The 21,698-nt window shown below is 44.1% G+C and overlaps 1 protein-coding gene across 2 annotated transcripts in view; it reads left to right on the forward strand.

The window, feature by feature from the left end:
- The first annotated feature begins 1,856 nt into the window (after positions 1 to 1,856).
- TPP2 (tripeptidyl peptidase 2) overlaps positions 1,857 to 21,698 on the forward strand; it is a 46,734-nt gene continuing 26,892 nt past the window's right edge. For both annotated transcript variants that reach the window (XM_056862046.1, XM_056862047.1), the window contains exons 1-10: positions 1,857 to 2,028; positions 6,945 to 7,073; positions 8,715 to 8,810; positions 9,791 to 9,895; positions 12,339 to 12,463; positions 14,379 to 14,542; positions 15,168 to 15,322; positions 16,261 to 16,337; positions 18,429 to 18,556; positions 21,229 to 21,328. In XM_056862046.1, the coding sequence (XP_056718024.1) occupies positions 1,867 to 2,028; positions 6,945 to 7,073; positions 8,715 to 8,810; positions 9,791 to 9,895; positions 12,339 to 12,463; positions 14,379 to 14,542; positions 15,168 to 15,322; positions 16,261 to 16,337; positions 18,429 to 18,556; positions 21,229 to 21,328 (1,241 nt within the window). In that variant the 5' untranslated portion in view covers positions 1,857 to 1,866. The remainder of the gene's footprint in view (positions 2,029 to 6,944; positions 7,074 to 8,714; positions 8,811 to 9,790; positions 9,896 to 12,338; positions 12,464 to 14,378; positions 14,543 to 15,167; positions 15,323 to 16,260; positions 16,338 to 18,428; positions 18,557 to 21,228; positions 21,329 to 21,698) is intronic.

The following is a 21,698-nucleotide window of genomic DNA, read 5'->3' on the forward strand; positions in this document are numbered from 1 at the left end:
GGAAGCGACTTGACAGCACTTCACATGCATGCAAAACTCCTAAGTAGACAGATATATCTTATTGTAAGCATACTGCATGTTTTATGTTTGTGATCGCAGGGCAGGACAACTGGCTCACCATATAGTTTATACCGTTTAGGTGGTGAGGACCTATTTTACTGAGACAAAACTACACCAAAAGTATTATGGTGGTGGTGGGGAGAGAAGCTTCACCTTTGCCATTAGTTTCCACTACCCCGCCCCCCCAACTAGGGCCGTCTTAACAGCATTATGGGCCCATGGGCAAACCAGTGTGCTGGGGCCTCTACAACAACCACTCACAGGAATAAAACGTAAATGGTCGATAGTATTAAACATATTTATTTTATTGGCACTTCAACAAAACTGGTGTTAAAACATTAAAAGCACGCTGTACAGCAGTCTAGACTACTGTGTAGTAGTATTTATTTATGGCAAGTCACTTAACATACACAGATTAGCATAGGGCCCCTATGCTCGAGGGGGCCCCGGGCAAGTGCCCATCGGGCCCATGCGTTAAGGTGGCCCTGCCCCCCAACCCGTTTTTGGAAGGAGCTTCCAACAGAGCATTTTCCCTTCACACCTTAACACTTCCTCTAACTTTTTTTGGAAGGAACTTCCACCAATGCATTTACCCTTCACACCTTATCCTTTCCACCAATGCATTGACCCTTCACGCCTTATCCTTTCCACCAATGCATTGACCCTTCAAGCCTTATCCTTTCCACCAATGCATTGACCCTTCACACTTTATCCTTTCCACCAATGCATTGACCCTTCAACCTTATCCTTTCCACCAATGCATTGACCCTTCACACTTTATTCCTTTCCACCAATGCATTGACCCTTCAACCTTATCCTTTCCACCAATGCATTGACCCTTCACTTTATCCTTTCCACCAATGCATTGACCCTTCAACCTTATCCTTTCCACCAATGCATTGACCCTTCACACTTTATTCCTTTCCACCAATGCATTGACCCTTCAACCTTATCCTTTCCACCAATGCATTGACCCTTCACTTTATTCCTTTCCACCAATGCATTGACCCTTCAACCTTATCCTTTCCACCAATGCATTGACTCTTCACACTTTATTCCTTTCCACCAATGCATTGACCCTTCACGCCTTATCCTTTCCACCAATGCATTGACCCTCCACGCTTTATTCCTTTCCACCATTGCATTGACCCTTCACACCTTATCCTTTCCACCAATGCATTGACCCTTCAAGCTTTATTCCTTCCTCTATTATTATTATTATTATTGGAAGGGACTTTTCGCCAACGCCTTTTTCCTTATCCCTTCCTCTATTTGCTTTTAAGTCTCTGCCCCACCCGTTCGTCTCAAACACGCAGCGCTGAGCAAACAACCAAATCTCGCGCTATTTGAGGGTGGGCAGCCACGTGGGCAGGCACGAAGGCTCCAGGAAGGGTTTTTTTTGTTTGTGACGGCGAGCGGACCGAGGGGGGGGGAGGGACCTAATCAGAAGTCCCCGCCCATCTTCGGAGCACCAATCGAATCTCAGCTCCCGGCCGGCCCGCACCTTGATAGGTCGCTGGGGTTTCGCTTTCGCCCCGAGCCGTGGCGTTAACCCTCCCCTCCCTTCTCCCTCTTTAAGCCTCCGCCTGGGCCGGTAAGCGAGTCGCCCGTGGGAGAGCGGCCCTCGCGCTTCGTTCTCCGCGGAGGCGCATGCGCGACGCCTTTCCGTAGAGCCCCGAGCAGCGTTGCGTCATTCTGGTTCGCGGCCGCCTTCTCCCCCCCACCGGCCCCGCCCCTCGCCCCCGTCGCGTGTGCGACGGACCGGCCGCTCTTTCCCCTCCTCGTTCCTGCCTTGTTTTCCCCAACATGGCGGCGGCCGGAGACGAGCAGTTCCCGTTCCAAGGGCTCCTGCCCAAGAAGGAAACCGGCGCTGCCTCCTTCCTGACCCGTTATCCCGAATATGACGGACGGGGAGTCTTATTGGCCGTCTTAGACACGGGGGTGGACCCTGGAGCGCCGGGCATGCAGGTGAGAGCGGGGGGGGGGAGACACGGGGCGAATGCAGGCTCGTTTCATTGGCTTCTTTCTCCTGTTGTGTGGCCATTTATTCATGGAAGGTTTTGCCTTGGATTTGCCACTCTTTAGATGCACTTTTCCCCCATCCGTATTCTCAAAACTCAACAATAAGCCCCCCCCCCCTGCAGAGTTTTGAGAATTCAGATGGGGGAAATGGGCATCTAGAGAGTGGCAAATCCAACGCAAAACCTCCCATGAATAAATGGCCATATTATAAAGTCCTCCAAGACGCCCTGTCTTTGACAGCCTTGCTCAGATCTTGCAAACGGCATCTCCTGTTTTAAAATTCTCTTGTTTTAGTGGGGTAGGGAGTTTGGGGTTGTTAAGGGATGGACTCAGTGAAGGAAGCCACAGCCTTCCAATTTGCAAGGTCTGAGCTAAGGCTGTCAAAGATGGGACGTTTTGGAGGAGGTCGCCATGAGTCGGAAGCGACTTGACGGCACTTAACGCACACACACACAAGGAATGGGAGAAGGGAGGATCCATTGGTGATGGAAAGGGTAGATGCGGGGAGAGGTGGTGTCAGTGGTCATTTATGCATGGGAGATTTTGCCTTGGATTTGCCACTCTCTAGGTGCACATTTTTCCATTTTCTAGATGCCCTCTCTAGGTGCACATTTTTCGTTTTCTAGGTGCACATTTTTCCATTTTCTAGGTGCACATTTTTCCATTTTCGAGATGCCCTCTCTAGGTGCACATTTTTCCATTTTCTAGGTGCACATTTTTCCATTTTCTAGATGCCCTCTCTGGGTGCACATTTTTCCATTTTCTAGATGCCCTCTCTAGGTGCACATTTTTCCATTTTCTAGATGCCCTCTGTAGGTGCACATTTTTCTATTTTCTAGATGCCCTCTGTAGGTGCACATTTTTCTATTTTCTAGATGCCCTCTGTAGGTGCACATTTTTCTATTTTCTAGTTGTACTTTCTAGAGTTACCGTTCCCCCCCACCATCCGAATTCTCACAACTCTGCATGGGGTCTTATTGTTGAGTTTTGAGCTTTTGGAGGGGGGGGAAATGTGCATCAAATGTGCCCTCAATTCACAAGATCTGAGCAAGGCTGTCAGATAGGACATTTTGGAGAACTTTGATTCATAGGGTCACCATGAGTCAGAAGCAACTTGACGGCAATTAACACACAAACACAAATGTGCATCTGGAGAGCAGCAAATCCAAGGCAAAACCTCCCATGCGTAAATGGCTAATGTCCCTGGAAGGAAAGGCAATTTGTGTGTAAAATGTTGAACAGGGGAATGAAGTGACAGGGTTGCGGGGAGGGAGTAGATGTGTAAGACGTTTTGGAAAGGAAGGTTGACAAATTGTGATGGAATGGGGGGGGAAGAAAATGTCCTCAAAGCAGTTGCCCTTTTCAGTAAAAACAATAGTGAACCGTTTGTGGCACCGTTGAAAAGGCTAACAGCTTTATTGTGGGTTTAGGCTGGTGTCACTGTGCAAGGTTGTGTTGGGAGTGTAGTCTGTGCTTCTCGCAAAAAACATAGTCATATTATCCAAGCTAACATAATGAATTCCTTGGAGCCCCTTGAAGTGTGAACAGATTTGCGGTGCAATTCGATGCAGAGCAGCTTCAAACGCTGCCGGGTTTGAACTGGAGTCGTAAGAGTTTGTTGTTAGTGACTACTAGGGTGCTTTCACACATGCTGAATAATGCACTTTCAGTGCACTTTAACAACTGTTTGCAAGTGGGTTTTGCCATTTCACATAGTAAAATCCAGCTGCAAAGTGCATTGAAAATGGATTGACAGTCCGTTATTTGGCATGTGTGAAAACGTCCCTACTGTTGTAGTCCCAGGTCAGCAAATGTTATCTGGTAATTTTTTCTGAGTAACATGGGGGGAGGGGGTCACAGGACCCTGCCCCATGGAGCTTACAGTCTTCATTTTGGTATTGAGGAGAACAGAGGGGAGTGCAGGAGAGGGACAAGGGGGAAATTATCAGACATTTCTATACTTTGTTCTTCTAGGGAAGGTGAGGTGTATCTTTCTATAGAGGCACATTAATTTTATTTTACTAAATGTGTCTTTCAAACACTTCTGAACATTTGTTAGTGTTGAAGAGATAGAAATTTCTGGCTATACAGAAATACATTAGAGTAGAATCGTGGTTATGTGGTTTGTCTTGATAGAGTCAGACAACCTGAAGTATTTCTGGTTTATGTTTGTTTGGAGAGTAGCATTCTATGCCCTGTATATTTTATAAACATTTGAAGGGCTCTGTCGAATTAATTCAGAGTGAAAGAACCTGGAACATACAGCAGTCTCAGGGAAGGAGTATTGTGAATCTTTGCCTTAGAGGATGGAAGGCAATTGCATATATGTGCAGAATAATTTTCGTTAAAGGCATAGTATTAAAAGTAGTTGATGCAACTGGATAAGATGTCAACGAGAACGAAATGCAGTTCTCCATGTCCTGGCTTTAATCATACAAATGCCCCACTCCTTGAATGGTTAGGTTTGATACAGAACAAAGCTCAAGGATGTCAGCATTTCAAAGGAATTTGTTTGTGTTTTAAAAACTAATCAAAGGTTCAGAAGAATAAAGGTAATGCTAGATTTAGATTCCAGGAATAAGAATAACGAAATCAGTGAATAAAGAATAAAGAAATCAGTGCTGCTTTGCAAGAGATTGGGGAATATTCTATAACATAGTGTTGTTTACTGTGTTTAAATAGCTTTATTCAGAAGTGTGTCTGCTAATCAGAATTACATCTTAGAGGTACACCTTAATTCATAATAAGCAGGAAGAGGAAAGACCTTGCTCTGTGTGAATTGTGAGTGTATTACATTTCTTGTCTCTGACAAATCAGATTAAAGCTAGTGGTCATAATGGAGCCCAGCATTAGGTTCCCATTGACTTAACCCAGAGTTCAGCTGGGTGATCCTGTGCCGAGTTGCTCCTGTTGAAGCCCACTGAAATAAATGAACTTAGGTTGGAGTAACTCTCCGTAGGAATTGTGCTGCTGGTGTGACTGACTGTGCATATGGGTGTGACTTCTGCTTTTTGTAGACCAGAAGCATAGTTATATCCAATTTTAAAACTCTTCTGGTGTTCCTATTGAATTTTCTTTCTTTTTTTGTGGACCAGAAGCATGGTTATATCTAATTCAAAAACTCTTCTGGTGTTCCTATTGAATTTTCTTTTTTCTTTTTTTTTGTGGACCAGAAGCATGGTTATATCTAATTCAAAAACTCTTCTGGTGTTCCTATTGAATTTTCCCTGTAATAATTGTTCCAGAATCCAAGGATGCTTTTCCCTAAGTCTAGATCACTGGTAAATAAACTAGCACGTGAAAGTTACCAGTCCAGCAAGTTAAACGATAACCATTGAACAAGTATTGCGAGCTTCTAGTGAAGGTGGGTTGGGCATAGTGTCATTCTGTATTGTTAAATCTTATCCTTGAGGAAAACCTGTTCCTTATCAGATAATTAATGAGTTCTTATTCAAATCTAGCAGCCTGATTTTGTGTGTGCTGTAATTACTCACAGGTAAAAATGATTTTTTTTCTAAGCATCTGAGTTATATGAGGGGAAATACTGATGTTCTGTAAAATCCTCTTCTTCCATATTTTTATTCAATAGTTTAGGGCTCCTTGGTAGTTTGCGGTTCCCTAATATACTTTTTTAGGGAATTAGTAAACTTTATTTGCTGTGAAGGTTTGGTGAAAATCCACTGTTGCAACCCACAAAATTAAAATTTCTATCATATCATATTTTTCCTTATCGTATTGGTAGACAAGATTTAATCTTCCTAGCCAGATTAGAGTATTGTTAATCTTTAACTAGGTATCCTCTTATTCTCTTCTCTAAATAACATTTATAAGGTAAAAGAAATATGTGGTGGTCATTTGGGTGGAAATATGTGAGTCCCTGTATGATGCTCAAATTGTTAAATGTTCTGACTTTCCATAGTGAATTTAAGCTTTGCCCCAGTTATATAACTAATTTGCTCTCTTTCTTTGTGGTTTACTTCTATTTATTTCAAAATAAACTTTTATCTACCTACATGTTGGGCTGATCAGAAACTAATGATGAGAAGTTTACCACTAACTTCAAATTTTCCACGGTCCATTTGATCTAAGTCAGTTGTCCATTATATCCTCTTGCCATCTTAGAAAACTTTGTGACGGTATTATTTTTATTTATTTACCTATTATTCTTATATCCCAGCCGAGGATCCTGCTATGTCATGGTACTTGTCCTCACTTGATGTTGACATGTGTGACAGTGTCCTAGTTGCCTATTTCCCTGAATGTTACATCACTTCCTATTCCATCTGACTTACATGTAATACTTGTTCCATATCTGTAGCCATCTCATTATTAAGAAATGCTTGGGTGATCATGAAGGAGGAAAATATTTTTGTTAATTAATACTCCAGGGAAAATACAGCATGGGTATTACTCTTGAGTATTGTTTGATCCATCTTCCTCCTACTTTGAATCTACCTTAACTTTGCTGTGAGAAACTTGCTGCATTCAGATGTAATGGCAAACTTTTTTTGGGGGGGGGGGAAATTAGCTTCGGAAGTGTTCCCTCTGGTTTTTCTCCCCACATATGGCTTGGAAATGAGACTTTCTGATTCACAACAATTAATAATTTGTAGTTACTTCTGAATCACAAACTGTGGTTGCATCTTGCCTACAAACCAGAGTTAAACTATGAGCTGGAGGTATTCCAAGCCTTTTTCTCGCAGCAACAAACCATGGTTTGTCATTACTTCCGAATGCAGTCGTTGACTGCTTTCTTCCCAAATCCACCAGAAGTGGTCAGAAAAGCTGGCTGTCAGGACTTCTAGTGCATTCATACCATTCATAGTTCTGTTAGTAGCATCTTCCTTGTTTTTGTTTTTTAGGTTACCACTGATGGGAAACCCAAGATAATTGATATAATAGATACAACCGGAAGTGGTGATGTAAATACCTCAACTGTTGTAGAACCGAAAGATGGCGAAATCATTGGCCTTTCAGGAAGAACTTTTAAGGTAAAGGATATTTGGAATTAAGCCTTGTGACCTACTTCAGTGTCCTGCTCCACTTAAACATGTATTTAAAATATAGTGATCAGGAGTGGCATAGCTCTTCAAAATTCTTAGTTTCACTAATATTTATTTGTAGATATGTATTTATTAAAAAGCCCAGGCTAGCCTGATCTTGTCACATCTAGGAAGCTGGGCAGCATTGGCCCTGGTCTATGTTTGGATGGAAGACCACCAAGGAATAACAGGGTTGCTATGCAGAGGCCAGCAATGGCAAATTGCCTCTGAATGTCTCTTATTTTGAAAACCCTACGGGGTTGCCATAGGTCAGCTGTGACTTTACGGCAAAAAAAAGTATTAAAACTCAAAGCAGTGGATTGCAATTGAGAGAACAATTTCAAGCAGTATCTTCAATGAGCAAAAGATATTATTGCTAAATTAGAGGTAACATTACCAAAGTAGCATAGTCTTATATAGATACACATTCTCGTACTGATTTGTGAGCAGTGTTTGCTGAAACCAAGCACAGCATACATATTCTATAAACATTAATTTTCTGATCACTTCAGAAATACGCCAAGGCTGCAGTTGTATAGTTCTTAAATTGAAGTGAGCCTCACTTAGTTCTTAAATTGAAGTGAGTACTTGGGGCTTTCGAATGAATGCGCACAGGACTGAAATGTATGTGCGTTTATAAGAATCTCTAAAACAGTGATGTTCAGTGGCTTGGGAGCCATATGTGGCTGCTTTGGATATTGTTCCCCCTTGTGGAATCCACCCCCATGTTCTACGATAGTGAGCAAGGGCATGACCCTGTAGCCACTGCTGCTTCTGGGACTGGAGCATCTGTAAGCTGTAGGCCTCAGACCAGGGATGGAAGTAAAGAACCTGTTCTCTCCAGCGACTCCCAGACATCTCCACAGCCTCTGCGCTCTCAGCCCAGCAGCTTCCAGGAGGAGAGCAAATCCGGCTGCAGAGGGAGGAGAGAGAGGTACAGCCACCCAGGCAAAGAACAAGCTGGCCACAATGGGATGCTGGTGTTTTTAACTCCCCTTTCTAGACTGCTTTCTCTGCTCTGGGAGCTTTGGCAGTCTTGCGCTGTCGCCTGAGCTGCTGTTTGTCATGCTGAGGGTAGAAGGCAGTGAGGGAAACCCTGTACCCTCATGCCAGATAAAGGGCTGGCTAAGGGTCAGCTATGGTGGGGAGAGACAACTCTACGTTCTCAAAAGTAATCTGGTGATTGAAAAGGTTATAGTTAGATATCTGATAGTGACAGCTGTGTTTTATGATGTTGTGTGTGGGTCTGTGGGGTGATGTTCAGGGTATACAGTAGTCATGTGGCTCTTTTGGTTGACTTTAATGGCAACTGTTGCTCTCCACAAACTCCAGAGGGAGTACCCCTCCTCTGAAACCTATTGTGCATTGTTAATACAACATGGTATAGCCTAATCTTGTCAGATCTCAGAAGCTAAGCAGGGTCAGTACTTGGAAGGGAAACCTCCAAGGAAGACAGATGAGGAAGGCAATGGCAACCACCTCTGCTTCTCACTTGCCTTGAAAGCCCCTTGCTGAGGTTGTCATAAACCAGCTGTGACTTGATGGAGAAGACTAAACATAGAGATTTCTAAATTGCATCTTTTTTTCCAGATCCCAGCTGACTGGATAAATCCATCAGGGAAGTATCACATTGGTTTGAAAAACGGCTATGATTTCTATCCAAAAGCTCTTAAGGAGAGAATACAGGTAATACCTCCTTTATTTGATAGTGCCTCATCTTAGCTCTTTTATTCTGGGTTCACAAACTGTGCACTTGATACATTGCGGGGGGATTTCTTTGTTTTCACTGTAGTGCTTTTGTCACTACTGTCTTAGTGCCTTGTAGCCTTTAACCCTTAGCCTTGGTTCCAGAAGTTCTTTCCTTGTGCTAGGAGTAGGAGAGAGGGATGTAGGTGCAAATATGGCAGCCTTCCGCAAGCTCTAGAGCTTCACCACTTTCCTTAGCAAAAAGTGGTATTAAGGGGGTTGAAGAAGAAGAGTTGGTTTTTATATGCAGACTTTCTTTACCTTTTAAGGAGAATCCAACTAGCTTTTTATATTCTGACTTCCTCTACCTTTTAGGGAGAATCAAACCGGCTTACAATCTTCTTCCCTTCCAGCGTAGTAAGGTGGTTAGGAGTGGTGGACTCTAATCTGGAGAACCGGGTTTGACTCCCCACTCCTCCACACGAGCAGCGGAGGCTAATCTGGTGAACCGGGTTGGTTTCCCCACTCGTCCACATGAAGCCAGCTAGGTGACCTTGGGCTAGTCACAGCTGTCTTAGAGCTCTCTCAGCCCCACCTACCTCATAGGGTGTCTGTTGAAGGGAGGGGAGGGGAAGGTGATTGTAAGTCGGTTTGATTCTTAAGTGGTAGAGAAAGTTGGCATATAAAAATCATCTCTTCTTCCTCTCCCCACAACAGACACCTTGTGAGGTAGGTGGGGCTGAGAGTTCTGAGAGAACTGTGACTAGCCCAAGGTTGCCCAGCAGGCTTCATGCGTAGGAGTGGGGAAACCAACCCCGGTTCACCAGATTAGAGTCCGCCCCTCTTAACTGCTGCACCACGCTGGCTCTCCAAGGGGGATTTTAAGAGCAAGCGGGTCTTCTTTCCTCCACAGGATGCTTGTCTGTGCTGGAGATGCATCAAGGTATTCATGTTCAGAATCGCTTTATCATCTGTTCTAGAAAGAGCGCAAGGAAAAGCTTTGGGATCCCGTACAGAGACTGGTACTGGCAGAAGCCTGTAGGAAACAAGATGAATTTGAAGCTGCTCACAACTCACCATCACAGGTTTGCACTAGTTACCATTTTAAAGTAAATGCTGTATTTTAAAATGTTCATCAGTAGTAACCATCATTTCTTATTACGTAATCTCTTCTGTAGTAAAAGAATACATTTGTATATTGACTGTTACGTTTTACTAAGCATTATTCATTTTAAACATACATTTTGAATCCTTGATCTGTAGTCCGCTTCGATATGGCCAGTGTGTCCTTTGGATGATTTAGTAGTAGTATCATATTTAGCATCATATTAAGTAAACTAAGTCATAGTTAAATACTAGGTAGTTCTTGACATAATTATGACGCATGAACAATTTATCTCTTCAGTTACAAAGTATAGGTTGTGTAATATAATGAGCTCTGATGAGATTGTTTAAGCAACTTTTCAGTTTTATTTTTTTTTCTTGCATATGTGATACTCCTGGCTTTGGCTACGCCCCTACATGCCCTGGGTCCGGAGTGCCTCTTACCAGTTGCACCTAATATGTGAGGCGTGTCCTGTGCCTCCCCCGCCCACCGTCCATCTGTTGTGGTTTCTGCCTCAACAGCGGTTTTCCGGAGGCCTCAGAAATGTGGTCAGATGTCTCTTAAATAGGCTTCAGCTTCCCCTGGCTGTGTGGTTCTGCCAGAGCAAAACCATCCAACCCTCTTCCTCCTTGACTGTTGGGACACACTCTGTTTTTTTTTTTAATAAATTTTATTGGTTTTTCAAATATAAATCTTCATCTTTTTAACAACAATTTAAAAGTAATATCCAAATCAGTTTTATCATTTGGATCAGAGTAAAGAGTAACCTTCCATTAAAATCTCCCATTAATAAAATCTGGTCATTAGCATATTGGGAAATCATGTCATGTAATTGTCCATAAAATTTGGCCTTCCCTTCATTAGGTGCATATATACCTACAACAATTGTATTTTGTCCCAGTATTTTTGTTTTGATGATTATAATTCTGCCTTCATCATCTTTATATAATAACTCTGGATTCAGGCTAGGATGAGCATAAATCACTACTCCCTTTGTTTTCGTTTTGGCTGAAGAGACAGATACTTGTCCTAGCATTTGCTTTTCTAGATATTTCTTGTCTTTTGTTGCAATATGAGTTTCTTGTAAACAAATTAGGGAGTATTTGTATTTCTGTAAATATTTGTAAATTCTAGCCCTTCTAATTTTTTCATTCAAACCATTCACATTCCATGAAATTACCTTTGCCATGACGATATTGTAATTAAAACAAAGTCTTAAATTTATAATTCAGAACCTCCTTCTGCACCTTGTACTTCTTCATCTTTTCCTTCCTCTTCTTTCTGTTCCAGAGTTAATCCCTTTAACTCTTTCTTGTATCTTCTCAAGAATTTTCCCACATCGGCCAGTGATGTAATTGTCATTCTTATCTCTTTATATGTGAAGGCCAAGCCTTGTGGCATTATCCAATGGTATTTGATACCATTAGCTTTCAGAACAGTAACAAATTCTTTGTAGTTGTTTCTTTGAGAGAGGAGATGCCGAGGTATATCTTTAAGAAGTATCAAAGGAGTCTCTCCTACAATGATCGGATTCTCATAGTGAATTTTCATAATCAAGTCTTTGATCCTGGTATCATAAAAAACTATCATAAGATCCCTTGGTTTGGATCTTTTCATTCTTAAAGGTAAAGGTATCCTGTATGCTCTATTTATGGCCTGCTGTTCGAGGCAATGTAAGTAGATACTGGTTTCCTATGTTTAAGACCTGTACTCACCTTTCCCAAAAAAACGTAGGCCTGCAGGGAGTGTTAAACTGCCTCATTTAGATGTGCATTGTTAGAAATATGAGGCCTAGAAAAAAACACCTCAGAATATTTCATGGGGGAGAAACAGGTTTTTTTCCAATAATTTTTTTCAGCAGAAAAATTACAATTGTTGGCAATATTGGGGCAGGGGGATCTTCAGTGTGATATCTTGGCCTTTGGAATGAGTGAAATGGTTTTTAAGACAAAGTTTTACTTGTTCAAAATGATTCCTGTGTTTCTCCTTGGAGAGCTTCAGGAGGTGATGCAAATCCTGCCTGTTTGCCAGGGGCTTTTGAGAGAGCCTGAATTAGCAGGCATCTTTTAAGGGGAGGAATGGGAAGAAATTTGGAATTCGTTAGTTTATGTTTGCTTTTGAACTGAAAATGTTTTTAACTTATTATTGTAAGCCATCCTGAACCTTGTGGAAAGGTGGGATCTACATGTTTTAATAAGTAAAATAAATAAATTTCACTTCCCCCCCTAAATGTTTGATGTGTGTTCCCCAAAAGGGGGGGGATAGAGTCTGGAATTTTTTCCTATGTTTTCAGAGTGTCTAGAAATCTTACATATTAGTTATGCCAGTATTTGCTAGTCAAGCAAATCATAGCCGTATGGCTCTCCTTGGCTGGATCTGGGCAACTCTTTGCAGCCTACTTTATGGAGCCCGTTATCTTTCAGGAAAGCAAATTAATGAAGGAAGAGCTCCAGAGTCAAGTGGAGTTGTTGAATTCTTTTGAGAAAAAATACAACGATCCTGGTCCTGTTTATGACTGCTTGGTGTGGCACGATGGTGAAACCTGGAGGTAAGTGGTCCTTTATTAGCGCTGTGAAACAATAAACTTGGACTTGCACATCTGCCTTCTGATGTGCTTATGGCCGTAGAGGCTTGCCATAAATAGCGCACGCTTGAGCGGTGGGAGGCCATAAAGAAAGCACCTTGCGGCAGGATGTACAGGATGCATGAGGCAGGAGGAGGCTGCTTTCTTCAGTCCATTCCCTGTGTGCAAAAGTAAAAAGGTCGGGTTTGCAATCCTGGCCTTCCCTGCATGTCACAAAGTAGGAGGGAGGGCGTTAATCCATTTCTATGCCCTGGAAGTGCGGATGTGTCCCAGCTTCCTCTCTTGGACGTCCACGCATAGCAGAAGGTTCCTCACTGTCTTGGTGTGTGTGTTGGATGGGGGGGCGGGAAGGGAAAATGCAAGCTAAGAACCTGCTTCTGGAGACCCAGCTAGTAGAGCACCACCGGGTAGCCTCGCTCCAGTGTGTCCATGTTCACTCTTACCCTGCCAGGTTGCCTCACTCGGTTCTGTTTCTCTTTCAGAATCGTAGGTGTTAAAGCAGGGGTGTACAGTTCAGTTGTTACGAGGGCCGGATATGACATAAATGTCACTTGGTCGGGCCGGGCCATACCTTGCCAGCCCTGATCGAGAGTGGGGGAGGCAGCTGTTTCAGTTGGGTAATGGGCCAGATAAGAGCTCTCAAGGGGCTGGATCCGGCCCCTGGACCTAATGTTTGACACTCCTGCATTAAAGCCACAGCCATTAAAAGGAATGAAAGGGGAGGAGCTGTGCCTAAAAGTGAGGCAGCAGTTTTCAGTGTTTTCTCTTTCTTTGCCAGATGTATACCTGTTTAGCTGTTGTTTTTTCCAGTGAGATCAGACACACATATGCATATATATATATCTATATCCGGGAGTAGGCTCAGTGGAGCCTTAGTCTGCAATCCTATGCAGAGTACATCCATCTTGATTTAATCAGACTTGCATCTGAGCAAGTGTGCACAGGATCAAACTTTAATTGTTATCTATGGTTGTGGAAGAATAACCAGTTTGCCTCCTGTTTGCAGGCAGTTGTTTTTTTCCCCTACAAAAGGGTCCCCTTTTACTCCGTTAGTAAGAAGGAGTTCTCTCTCTGCTTGGCTTCAGTACTCACAGGAAATTTGTGAGGGATTCTGGGCCAGGGAGCCCATAAAGATGAACGGTAGCTAGAGGGGTTTTTAGATTAGACCAGAGGTTCCCAAAGTGGGCAGTACCACCCCCTGGGGGGGTTGGGATTGCCTAGGGGGCACTAGGAGGCAAGGGGGCAGCAGGGGGCGCTAGAGCTGGGCCCCTTCAACTGTATTGTTGGATAGGGTAGGGGGCACTGGGGTTGAGTTTGTGGAACCAAGGGAGTGGTGGCCCAAAAAGTTTGGGAACCACTGGATTACACCCACCAAACTGTGTAAGCCTCTAGTTTAAGGCTGTCATGCATATTTTGCTTTGTCTACTGAGCATATTCTGTTTACTACACCATATGCTTGAGAACACTGCTGAATCTTTTCTTGAGTTTGCTGCTTGCTTGCAGTTCAAGGAACTCACCAGAATGCCGATTGCTTTTATGCTACAGTTGGCCTGCTGAAGCGTTGTTGTTCTTTAGCCAAAGTGCAGATAGGTGCATGGAAGTGATAATTGCCATGTTCTGTGTTTGTTTCCAAACGGCAGTTTGGGGACAAGATTTACACGTAATTGGCTGTTGGACTAGGGGGGTCCAAGAAAGTACCAGGGGCAGCGGCACACTTGTGTTAGATCAACTTGCATCCCTGCCAAGTGATTCCAGTAATGGTGGTGCTTTTTTTAGGAGCCACCGTTGTAACTGAATTGCAGAAGATGAATGCAAATGTCTGTGATCTTCTAGGGAAAAAACTAGTAATTGAAGCGGGTGGGCCTCTTCTCTTCCATAGAGCGTGCATAGATTCAAGTGAATCTGATGACCTCTCCAACTGTACGGTTTTACGGAACTACAGAGAAGGTCAGGAATATGGATCTTTTGGCACATCGGAGATGTTGAATTACTCTGTCAATATTTATGATGAAGGAAACCTGCTCTCAATTGTCACCAGTGGAGGTAAGCCTAAAAACCATTCTCAAGTCACCTTGATTTTCTCATGTTAATAAATATCTTGTCGTACTGTGAAAGTTTACAGTGGGTAACATTTAAGAATGAGGTAACAATAAAAAATCAATTATATGTTAATCGGTTAAAAACATTTGTCTTAACTCTTGGCTTCATGGGCCCAGTCCATAACTGAGGTGCCATGTTCAAGGGCAGTTTCACAAATGGTGCTGGCACTTTTTGGCTACACCAATGCATTACATGGCCGTGGTTAAATATGTTCAGACTACAATGGGGAATTGCTTATAAGCTTCTTCAAATATGGAAGTTTCCCCTCATTAGTGTTAAGAGCATTTCCATGGCTGCAGTAAGCAGTCCAATTAAGAAAATCATATGCAATTAAGAAACTCATATTTTACTAGTTGCAAATAATGCCTTTCTACCTGCCTTTGTGAATGTGAAAGGGAGATGTTGGGACTATGTTACCTCCTTAAGAGAGGATTTCTCCACAGAAAACTCAGTGCTCAGAAGAGTTTGAAGCATAGGAAGAGAACTCATATGCCGGCAGATGAGATTGGGCAGTTGCTTTTCTCCAAGGTGATATGTCGAGCTCTTCTTAACGCATGTGTTCTTTTAGGCGCGCATGGAACACATGTTGCTAGTATAGCTGCTGGCTATTTTCCTGATGACCCTGAACGCAATGGGGTGGCTCCTGGCGCGCAAATTCTTGCAATCAAGATCGGTGACACAAGGCTGAGCACAATGGAGACGGGCACTGGCCTCATTAGAGCCGTAAGTACTGGCTGGGTTCATCGATTACAGATATAGCTATATGACACATGATGATTAAATCCATTTCCGGGGTGGTGGCTTGCTCCCAGGTTCCTCATTATGTCTCTGTTTATCGTTGGAATTAAAATAGCAACTCAGGGTCACGCTTGCATGTATAATGCCATGAAGAGTCTCCCTAGGTGCAGAGGGTCCCCTGCCACGCTCAGCTTTCTGAACTCTGTTTCCTGCCAAATGACCAGCATCAACACATGGCAATGCATTAAAAATCTTTACCATCGTAGTTTAAAGCACAGATGTCCAACTTCGGTTGCAGAGGGACCGTTGTGGTGGTGGGGGCTCAGGGGAGGGACTTAACTAGTCAAGCTGCTCAGGGAGAGGGCTGCATGCATCCCTTTTGTCTCTTCGTTTCTGTACCATGTGCGTTGGCCAGGGAGAATCTAGAACCCCAGGCTCAAGCACTATAGCTCTTTTAGAATTGAGAGAAGTGCCAACCACCTAGGAGGAAAGGCAGGCTGGTACTGCAGTCTTTGCCTTGCTGGTGCTACTCGCACAGTTCCCTCACACTGAGAGCCAGCATGGTGAAGTGGTTAAGAGCGGTGGACTTCGATCTGGAGAACCGGGTTTGATTCCCCACTCCTCCACATGAGTGGCAGAGAAAAACAGACAAGGAAAACCGTGTACAACATGGGAGTCAATGGCTGAGCATTACTGACTTGAGCAATTAATTTCTTACTAGCTGACCGTTACTAGGAGCGCATTCAAGTTCTTTTTTTAAACGAGTAGCGTTCTAGGAAAGTAGTGGTAAACGGTCTTGTCTGCTCCTTTAATGAGTAATCTCTGACCTTGTTAAAGGTAATGGTATTGCGGCTCATTGTAAGCAGGTGATGTCATGGAACACACTGCGGTGTTGATTGATCAAGTCTACCCTTTTTAAACAGATGATAGAAGTAATAAAATACAAGTGTGACCTTGTGAATTACAGTTACGGAGAGGCGACACACTGGCCGAATGCTGGGTGAGTAGATCTCGTTCTTGTTACTGTTATGTGCTTTGCCAGGGGATCGCCAAATCGTTCAGCCTGGGATATAGGACTGAGCTCCCACTGTGCATCTTCTGGGTGACTGTGAGGTAGTAAGTGAAAGAAGGAGCTGCAGCAAAACAGTAAGGAGAGGCATGGGTTTTCTAGGTGTGTCACCTGGCCGCAGATACCTGAAAAGAAGAAGAGTTGGCTTTTATACCCTGCTTTTCACTGCCTTTAAGGAGTCTCAGAGTGGCTTAGTCACCTTCCCTTCCCCACCCCACAATAGGCACCTTGTGAGGTAGGTGGGGCTGCGAGAGTTCTGAGAGAACCGTGACCAGCCCAAGGTTACACAGCAGGCTTCATGAGGAGTGAGGAATCAAACCCGGTTCTCCAGATTAGAGTGTGCCGCTCCTAACCACTACACCACGCTGGCTCTCCTGTGCTTATATAATTTAGGATTTTTGGTCTACTGTAGGGTTCCCTAACCTTTTTGAGCCTGTGGGGGCACCTTTGGAATTCTGGCATGGCTTGATGAGTGCAGCCACAAAACGCAGCCACAAAACGCTCGAGGTGGAGCTAGCCACAAAAATGGCTGCCGCAGCTTACCTTCAGTAAAGATCCTTGTGGTGTGGTGGCAGTGGCTGCCCAAGCAACGTTTTTTTAAAAAAATCTGCACAGCCAATTAAATCTCCAGTGGCCAGTCAGAAGCCTTGCTGGGCAAAAGCTCCACCTGGCCCCACCCACTTTCTACAAAGCACTTGGCGGGCACCAGGAAAGGTGTTCGTGGCTGTCAGGGCACCGCGTTGGGGATCCCTGGTCTACGGGATTGTTATTGGCCTGGTTCGGTGACACTGAACTGACAGTACAACAGTTGAGCCCATAAAGTGTAGCCCTCTGGCTTGAAATGCTTTGTGTAGGAAATAACATCGTGTTTAAATATTGTCTTGGTGTATTCTTCAAAAGGTTCTTGGCAATAGAAGTTTATCCTGTAGCTTAGTGGTTCTCAACCTTTTTTGCTCCATTCCTCCCTTTCACCATTGTTCAGAATATAATTCCCCCCTTCCCAAGATAGTCTAACTCAAAAAAACAAACTACAATTTTACAGATTGTACATAATCAACGCTCTGCAGAGCGGAGCTCAGTCACAGTGCTGCTCTCAGTTCAACCCGAACCGGAACTCTTCTGTACATAATCTACAGGACATCATACTTTGCTGAATAGTGGTCCCAATTATCCCTCCATGGAACCCTAAAATTTCTCCCGGGGGGGGGGGAATTCCCCCCTTGTTGAGAACCACTGCTGTAGCTGATTCATAGAGTTTTGGGTCCACTCCTAATCAGTGTCTTCTGGGTTGAGAAATATATAAGTGTTGGACAACTCGCTGAACAGGGTTGAACTGTGTTCCCAAATGCTTCTGGATTAATAGGTCAGCCCACCTGTCTAGCATCATTTTCCTGAAAGTTTGCCTGCTTTCCATGGGAAGTCCTACCCATTTGTGCACCACATGGTGATGCTGCAGTGCTGAGCGGATGGCATTAAGTGCCAAGAAGTGGGCAGCATATTGCAAAGTACAAAGGAGGCCGGTAGCTCCATGCAGGGAAGTTTATGAAGGCCGCAGCACAGTCTGGGATTAAAGTCATCCGCTTAGTTTGAAATATGCACGGCACACCTCTTTGCAGCGTGGCTGAAAGCTGCAGTCAGCGGCAAAAGTCATTCCAGTATGCTCGTGTCTGATGGAGAGTAAAAATAGTGGAATGCTTGTCCTAATGGGCGCATGTTTTCACTGCTGCCAAAAGAAGACCAGGGAAGGGGGGTGGGGGGATGGATGAACGACACAGAGAAGGACCCCTCTTGCGATAATTATTCTTGTTTCACATAGAGAAGCGACACAGCAGAGAGGCTGTCCTGGCAGGACAGTATGGATGGAAGAAAACTAGTTGAAGCTTTTTTTTTCTTTTTGCTGTTAAACAGCAGCCTCTTAGAGTGAACTGGAGTAATCAAGAAATGCTTTTGCTTCACAGGTGGAGAAGGAATAATAGAATTATTGAACCATTTTCTTTCTCTCTCTCTCTCTCTCTCGTTTAGGAGAATATGTGAAGTGATTAACGAAGCCGTATGGAAACACAATGTAATCTATGTTTCAAGTGCAGGGAATAATGGACCTTGCTTATCTACTGTTGGGTGCCCTGGTGGGACTACATCAAGTGTCATAGGCAAGTATCGTTTCAGCGAGCAGCTATGTTGGTTTGCAGTGGAACAGTTAGATTTGAGTTCCACCTTGGAGACCAACAGGAGTTTCAGGGTGTAAGCTTTCGAGAGTCGAAGATATTTATCTAAGCTGCATACACAAGAACACATGAAGCTGCCTTATACTGAATCAGGCCCTCAGTCCATCAAAGTCAGTATTGTCTACTCAGACCGGCAGCGGCTCTCCAGGGTCTCAGGCAGAGGTCTTTCACATCACCTACTTGCCTCGTCCCTTTAAATAGAGATGCCAGGGATTGAACCTGGGACCTTCTGCATGCCAAGCAGATGGTCTACTGCTGAGCCACAGCCCCTCCCCTTATACTAACCAGAAGAGGATGCAATTTTTAAGATACATTTTTCTAATAGAAAGCTTAAACGAAACTTGCAGTCGTTGGAATTCTGCGCTCAGAACACCTGTGTCTTCTCTAAAAGTGTGGGGGAGATTAGGGGCTGTGACGGGGGCTTGCTCCTTAACCCTTCTCTTGATTTAAGTTGCCCCCTTGAGGTACTGTTTGTCCGGGTAGTGAAATAATGTGGGGGGGGGGGTTTTGTAGTTTTTTAACTACTGGGACAAACAGCACTATCATGGGGGCAATTTATAGCGGGGGGGGGAATAGGGAAGGATACTGAGAGAAACGATCTTTGCTCACCCCTGCTGTCTGGGTCCCTCCACAGTGGCTATTTATGGAAGCTTAGAGATGGGACGCCTGGTTGTCGATCTCCAACATCTTACACTTGTATTCGCTATATATAGCTACAAAGGGTAGCTATGTTGGTCTGCAGTAGAACAATTGGATTTTGAGTCCAGTGGCACCTTAGAGGCCAAAAAGATTTTGGGGGCATAAGCTTCTGAGAGTCAAAGCTCCCTTTGCAGTGCTAGCTTGCCATTCTTTGGTTATTTTTTTTCACTTTTAACCAAGGCTGGAGCTATGGGCTTTCTCATGTAGTACTCATGGAATTAAGTATTCCCCAGTGTTGCTGCTGAATGCCAGTGTTCTTCCCTGACTTGTCAGTTTTAGCAGCCTGGTAGAATGAACTGAGAAGTTTTGGTTATCAGGCATTGTATTGTCAGAACTGTCAAGAGTTCTGGAACGAGCCTGCCGCCAGATTATTGAAGTACATGTTCAGGAATGGAACAAAAGATGCATGTTTTAAAACTATTTTCTAAATCTCTTTTCCGTGGAGAGGGCCTCCAACCGTATCCAGCCAGAATAAAATAACCACATGCATCACTTAAGTCAGGAGTGGGGAACGTCAGGCCCGGGGGCCGTATAAGGCCCGCGAAATAATTTGGTCTGGCCCTTCATGGGTCCTAGCAGATCTCTAGCTCAGAAGGATGCTGCCCTGCCTGAATCTCTTGGGCCCAGCTGGGGACAGCAGAGCTCAAAAGTGAGCCACTCTATGTGGCAGACACTCGGAGCAGTCTCCAGTCATGCCTCTTGGCCAAATGTTCGACCAAATATAGCAGGCTAATTTTTAAGTTGATAATTTTGTGTGGCCCGCGAATGATGTTACAAATATCCAAATGGCCCTTGGCAGAAGAAAGGTTCCCCACCCCTGACTTTAGTGGTAATATAAAAAAGGTGAAATATTTAATGTTCTGCCTACTCATTCCAGAAGCATGTAGTGCTAAGGGCATGGCAGAATACAAATCGTAATTTAGCATATAAAATTATGCACTAAGGCTGTAATGCCTTGAAAATGAATTTAGTAGTCACACTACCACGGCCAAAGCCCTGCCCCATCCAGCCTTATATGAGAGATCTACAGCAAAACTATTGAAAGCTTGAATAAATATCAACGCTTACATGGTTTAAGAGATTTCCTAATAACATTGGGTCAAGCTGTTCATAAATCATGATAAGCAGTTTTAGTTGTCCCTGGGAGCAAACTGGTAGCTAATGTAGCTGGACAAATTTTGTGTAATATTCTCTATACCTAAACCCAACCAACAGGCATAAAAGACTCATTGTAATAATCATTTTCCGAGGCTGTTAAAGCATGGGTGAATCTCACAAGTGGTTGTTGTTGTTTTTTGCCTAGATGGAAGTGTAGTGCCCCTTGGTAGTCTGTGTAGGTACATTTTTAAAAGACCAAGAAGTGGCTGTATCAAATGGGCCCAAACACGTGAAGAATCTTTGCATTAGTAATGTTGCTATTGTTGGTTTTTCACATTGTACTGTTTGAGCAGAAAGAAGCTGTTCTATATAGCTGATGTATAAAATTAGACTGGAGACTTCTCAAGGAGGCCACTGTTGTCAGAACCGTTAGTGGTCTTTAACGTCTAAACACTCTCTTGAATCTATGTAGAGCAGGGGTGCCAAACGTACGGCCTGGAGGCCAGAGCTGGCCCCTTAAGAGCTTTTATGTGGCCAATGAGCCAGCAGAGGCAGCCACCCACGCCCCCCCCCCCAGTCCTGATCTGGGGTGACGAGCCTGCTTTGGGTTCGCCAGCCAAGGCAGCCAGCCTCCGCTCCCGATCTGGGCTGGTGAGGCATGGCCCGGCCCAACCAAGTGACATTTATGTCATATCCGGCCCTCGTAACAAATGAGCTCGACACCCCGATGTAGAGAGATCCTTGAACTGACTGTAGCAGACACTGGTAGCTTATGCTTAGAAGCCTGTCCAAATTTGCAGGTGTTGGTGCTTATGTGTCGCCTGAAATGATGGTTGCTGAGTACTCGTTACGAGAGAAGCTACCTGCAAATCAGTACACGTGGTCGTCTCGAGGACCTAGGTAAGTGATGTGCGCTCACTAGAGGGGGGTTTGCATCATGTTATCTCGCAGGAGGCAGTAATGAAATGTAAATGCGACATAACATCAGGAGGGGTGTGAAACAGGGATGTGTCTTGGCCCCTCTGTTACTCAATTTGTATATCAGTTCATTGGTACAAGCACTAGCTTAAGCCAGCCTTTCACCCGCCTAGACATGCAAACAGACGTATTCCCACGTTACTTCCATGTGGATGGCACGGTCATTTCATCCCGCTCTGAAGAAGGCCTTAGAAGAACCTGTTGGGCTCTCAGTGCATATTGCAAGGTGGAACAGTTAACAATAAACTTTCAAAAAGGCTAATATCTTGTCTTCACCCGGCCATGATATTGA

This window comes from Euleptes europaea, chromosome 16 (assembly GCF_029931775.1).
Source record: "Euleptes europaea isolate rEulEur1 chromosome 16, rEulEur1.hap1, whole genome shotgun sequence".
Lineage (NCBI taxonomy): Eukaryota > Metazoa > Chordata > Lepidosauria > Squamata > Sphaerodactylidae > Euleptes > Euleptes europaea.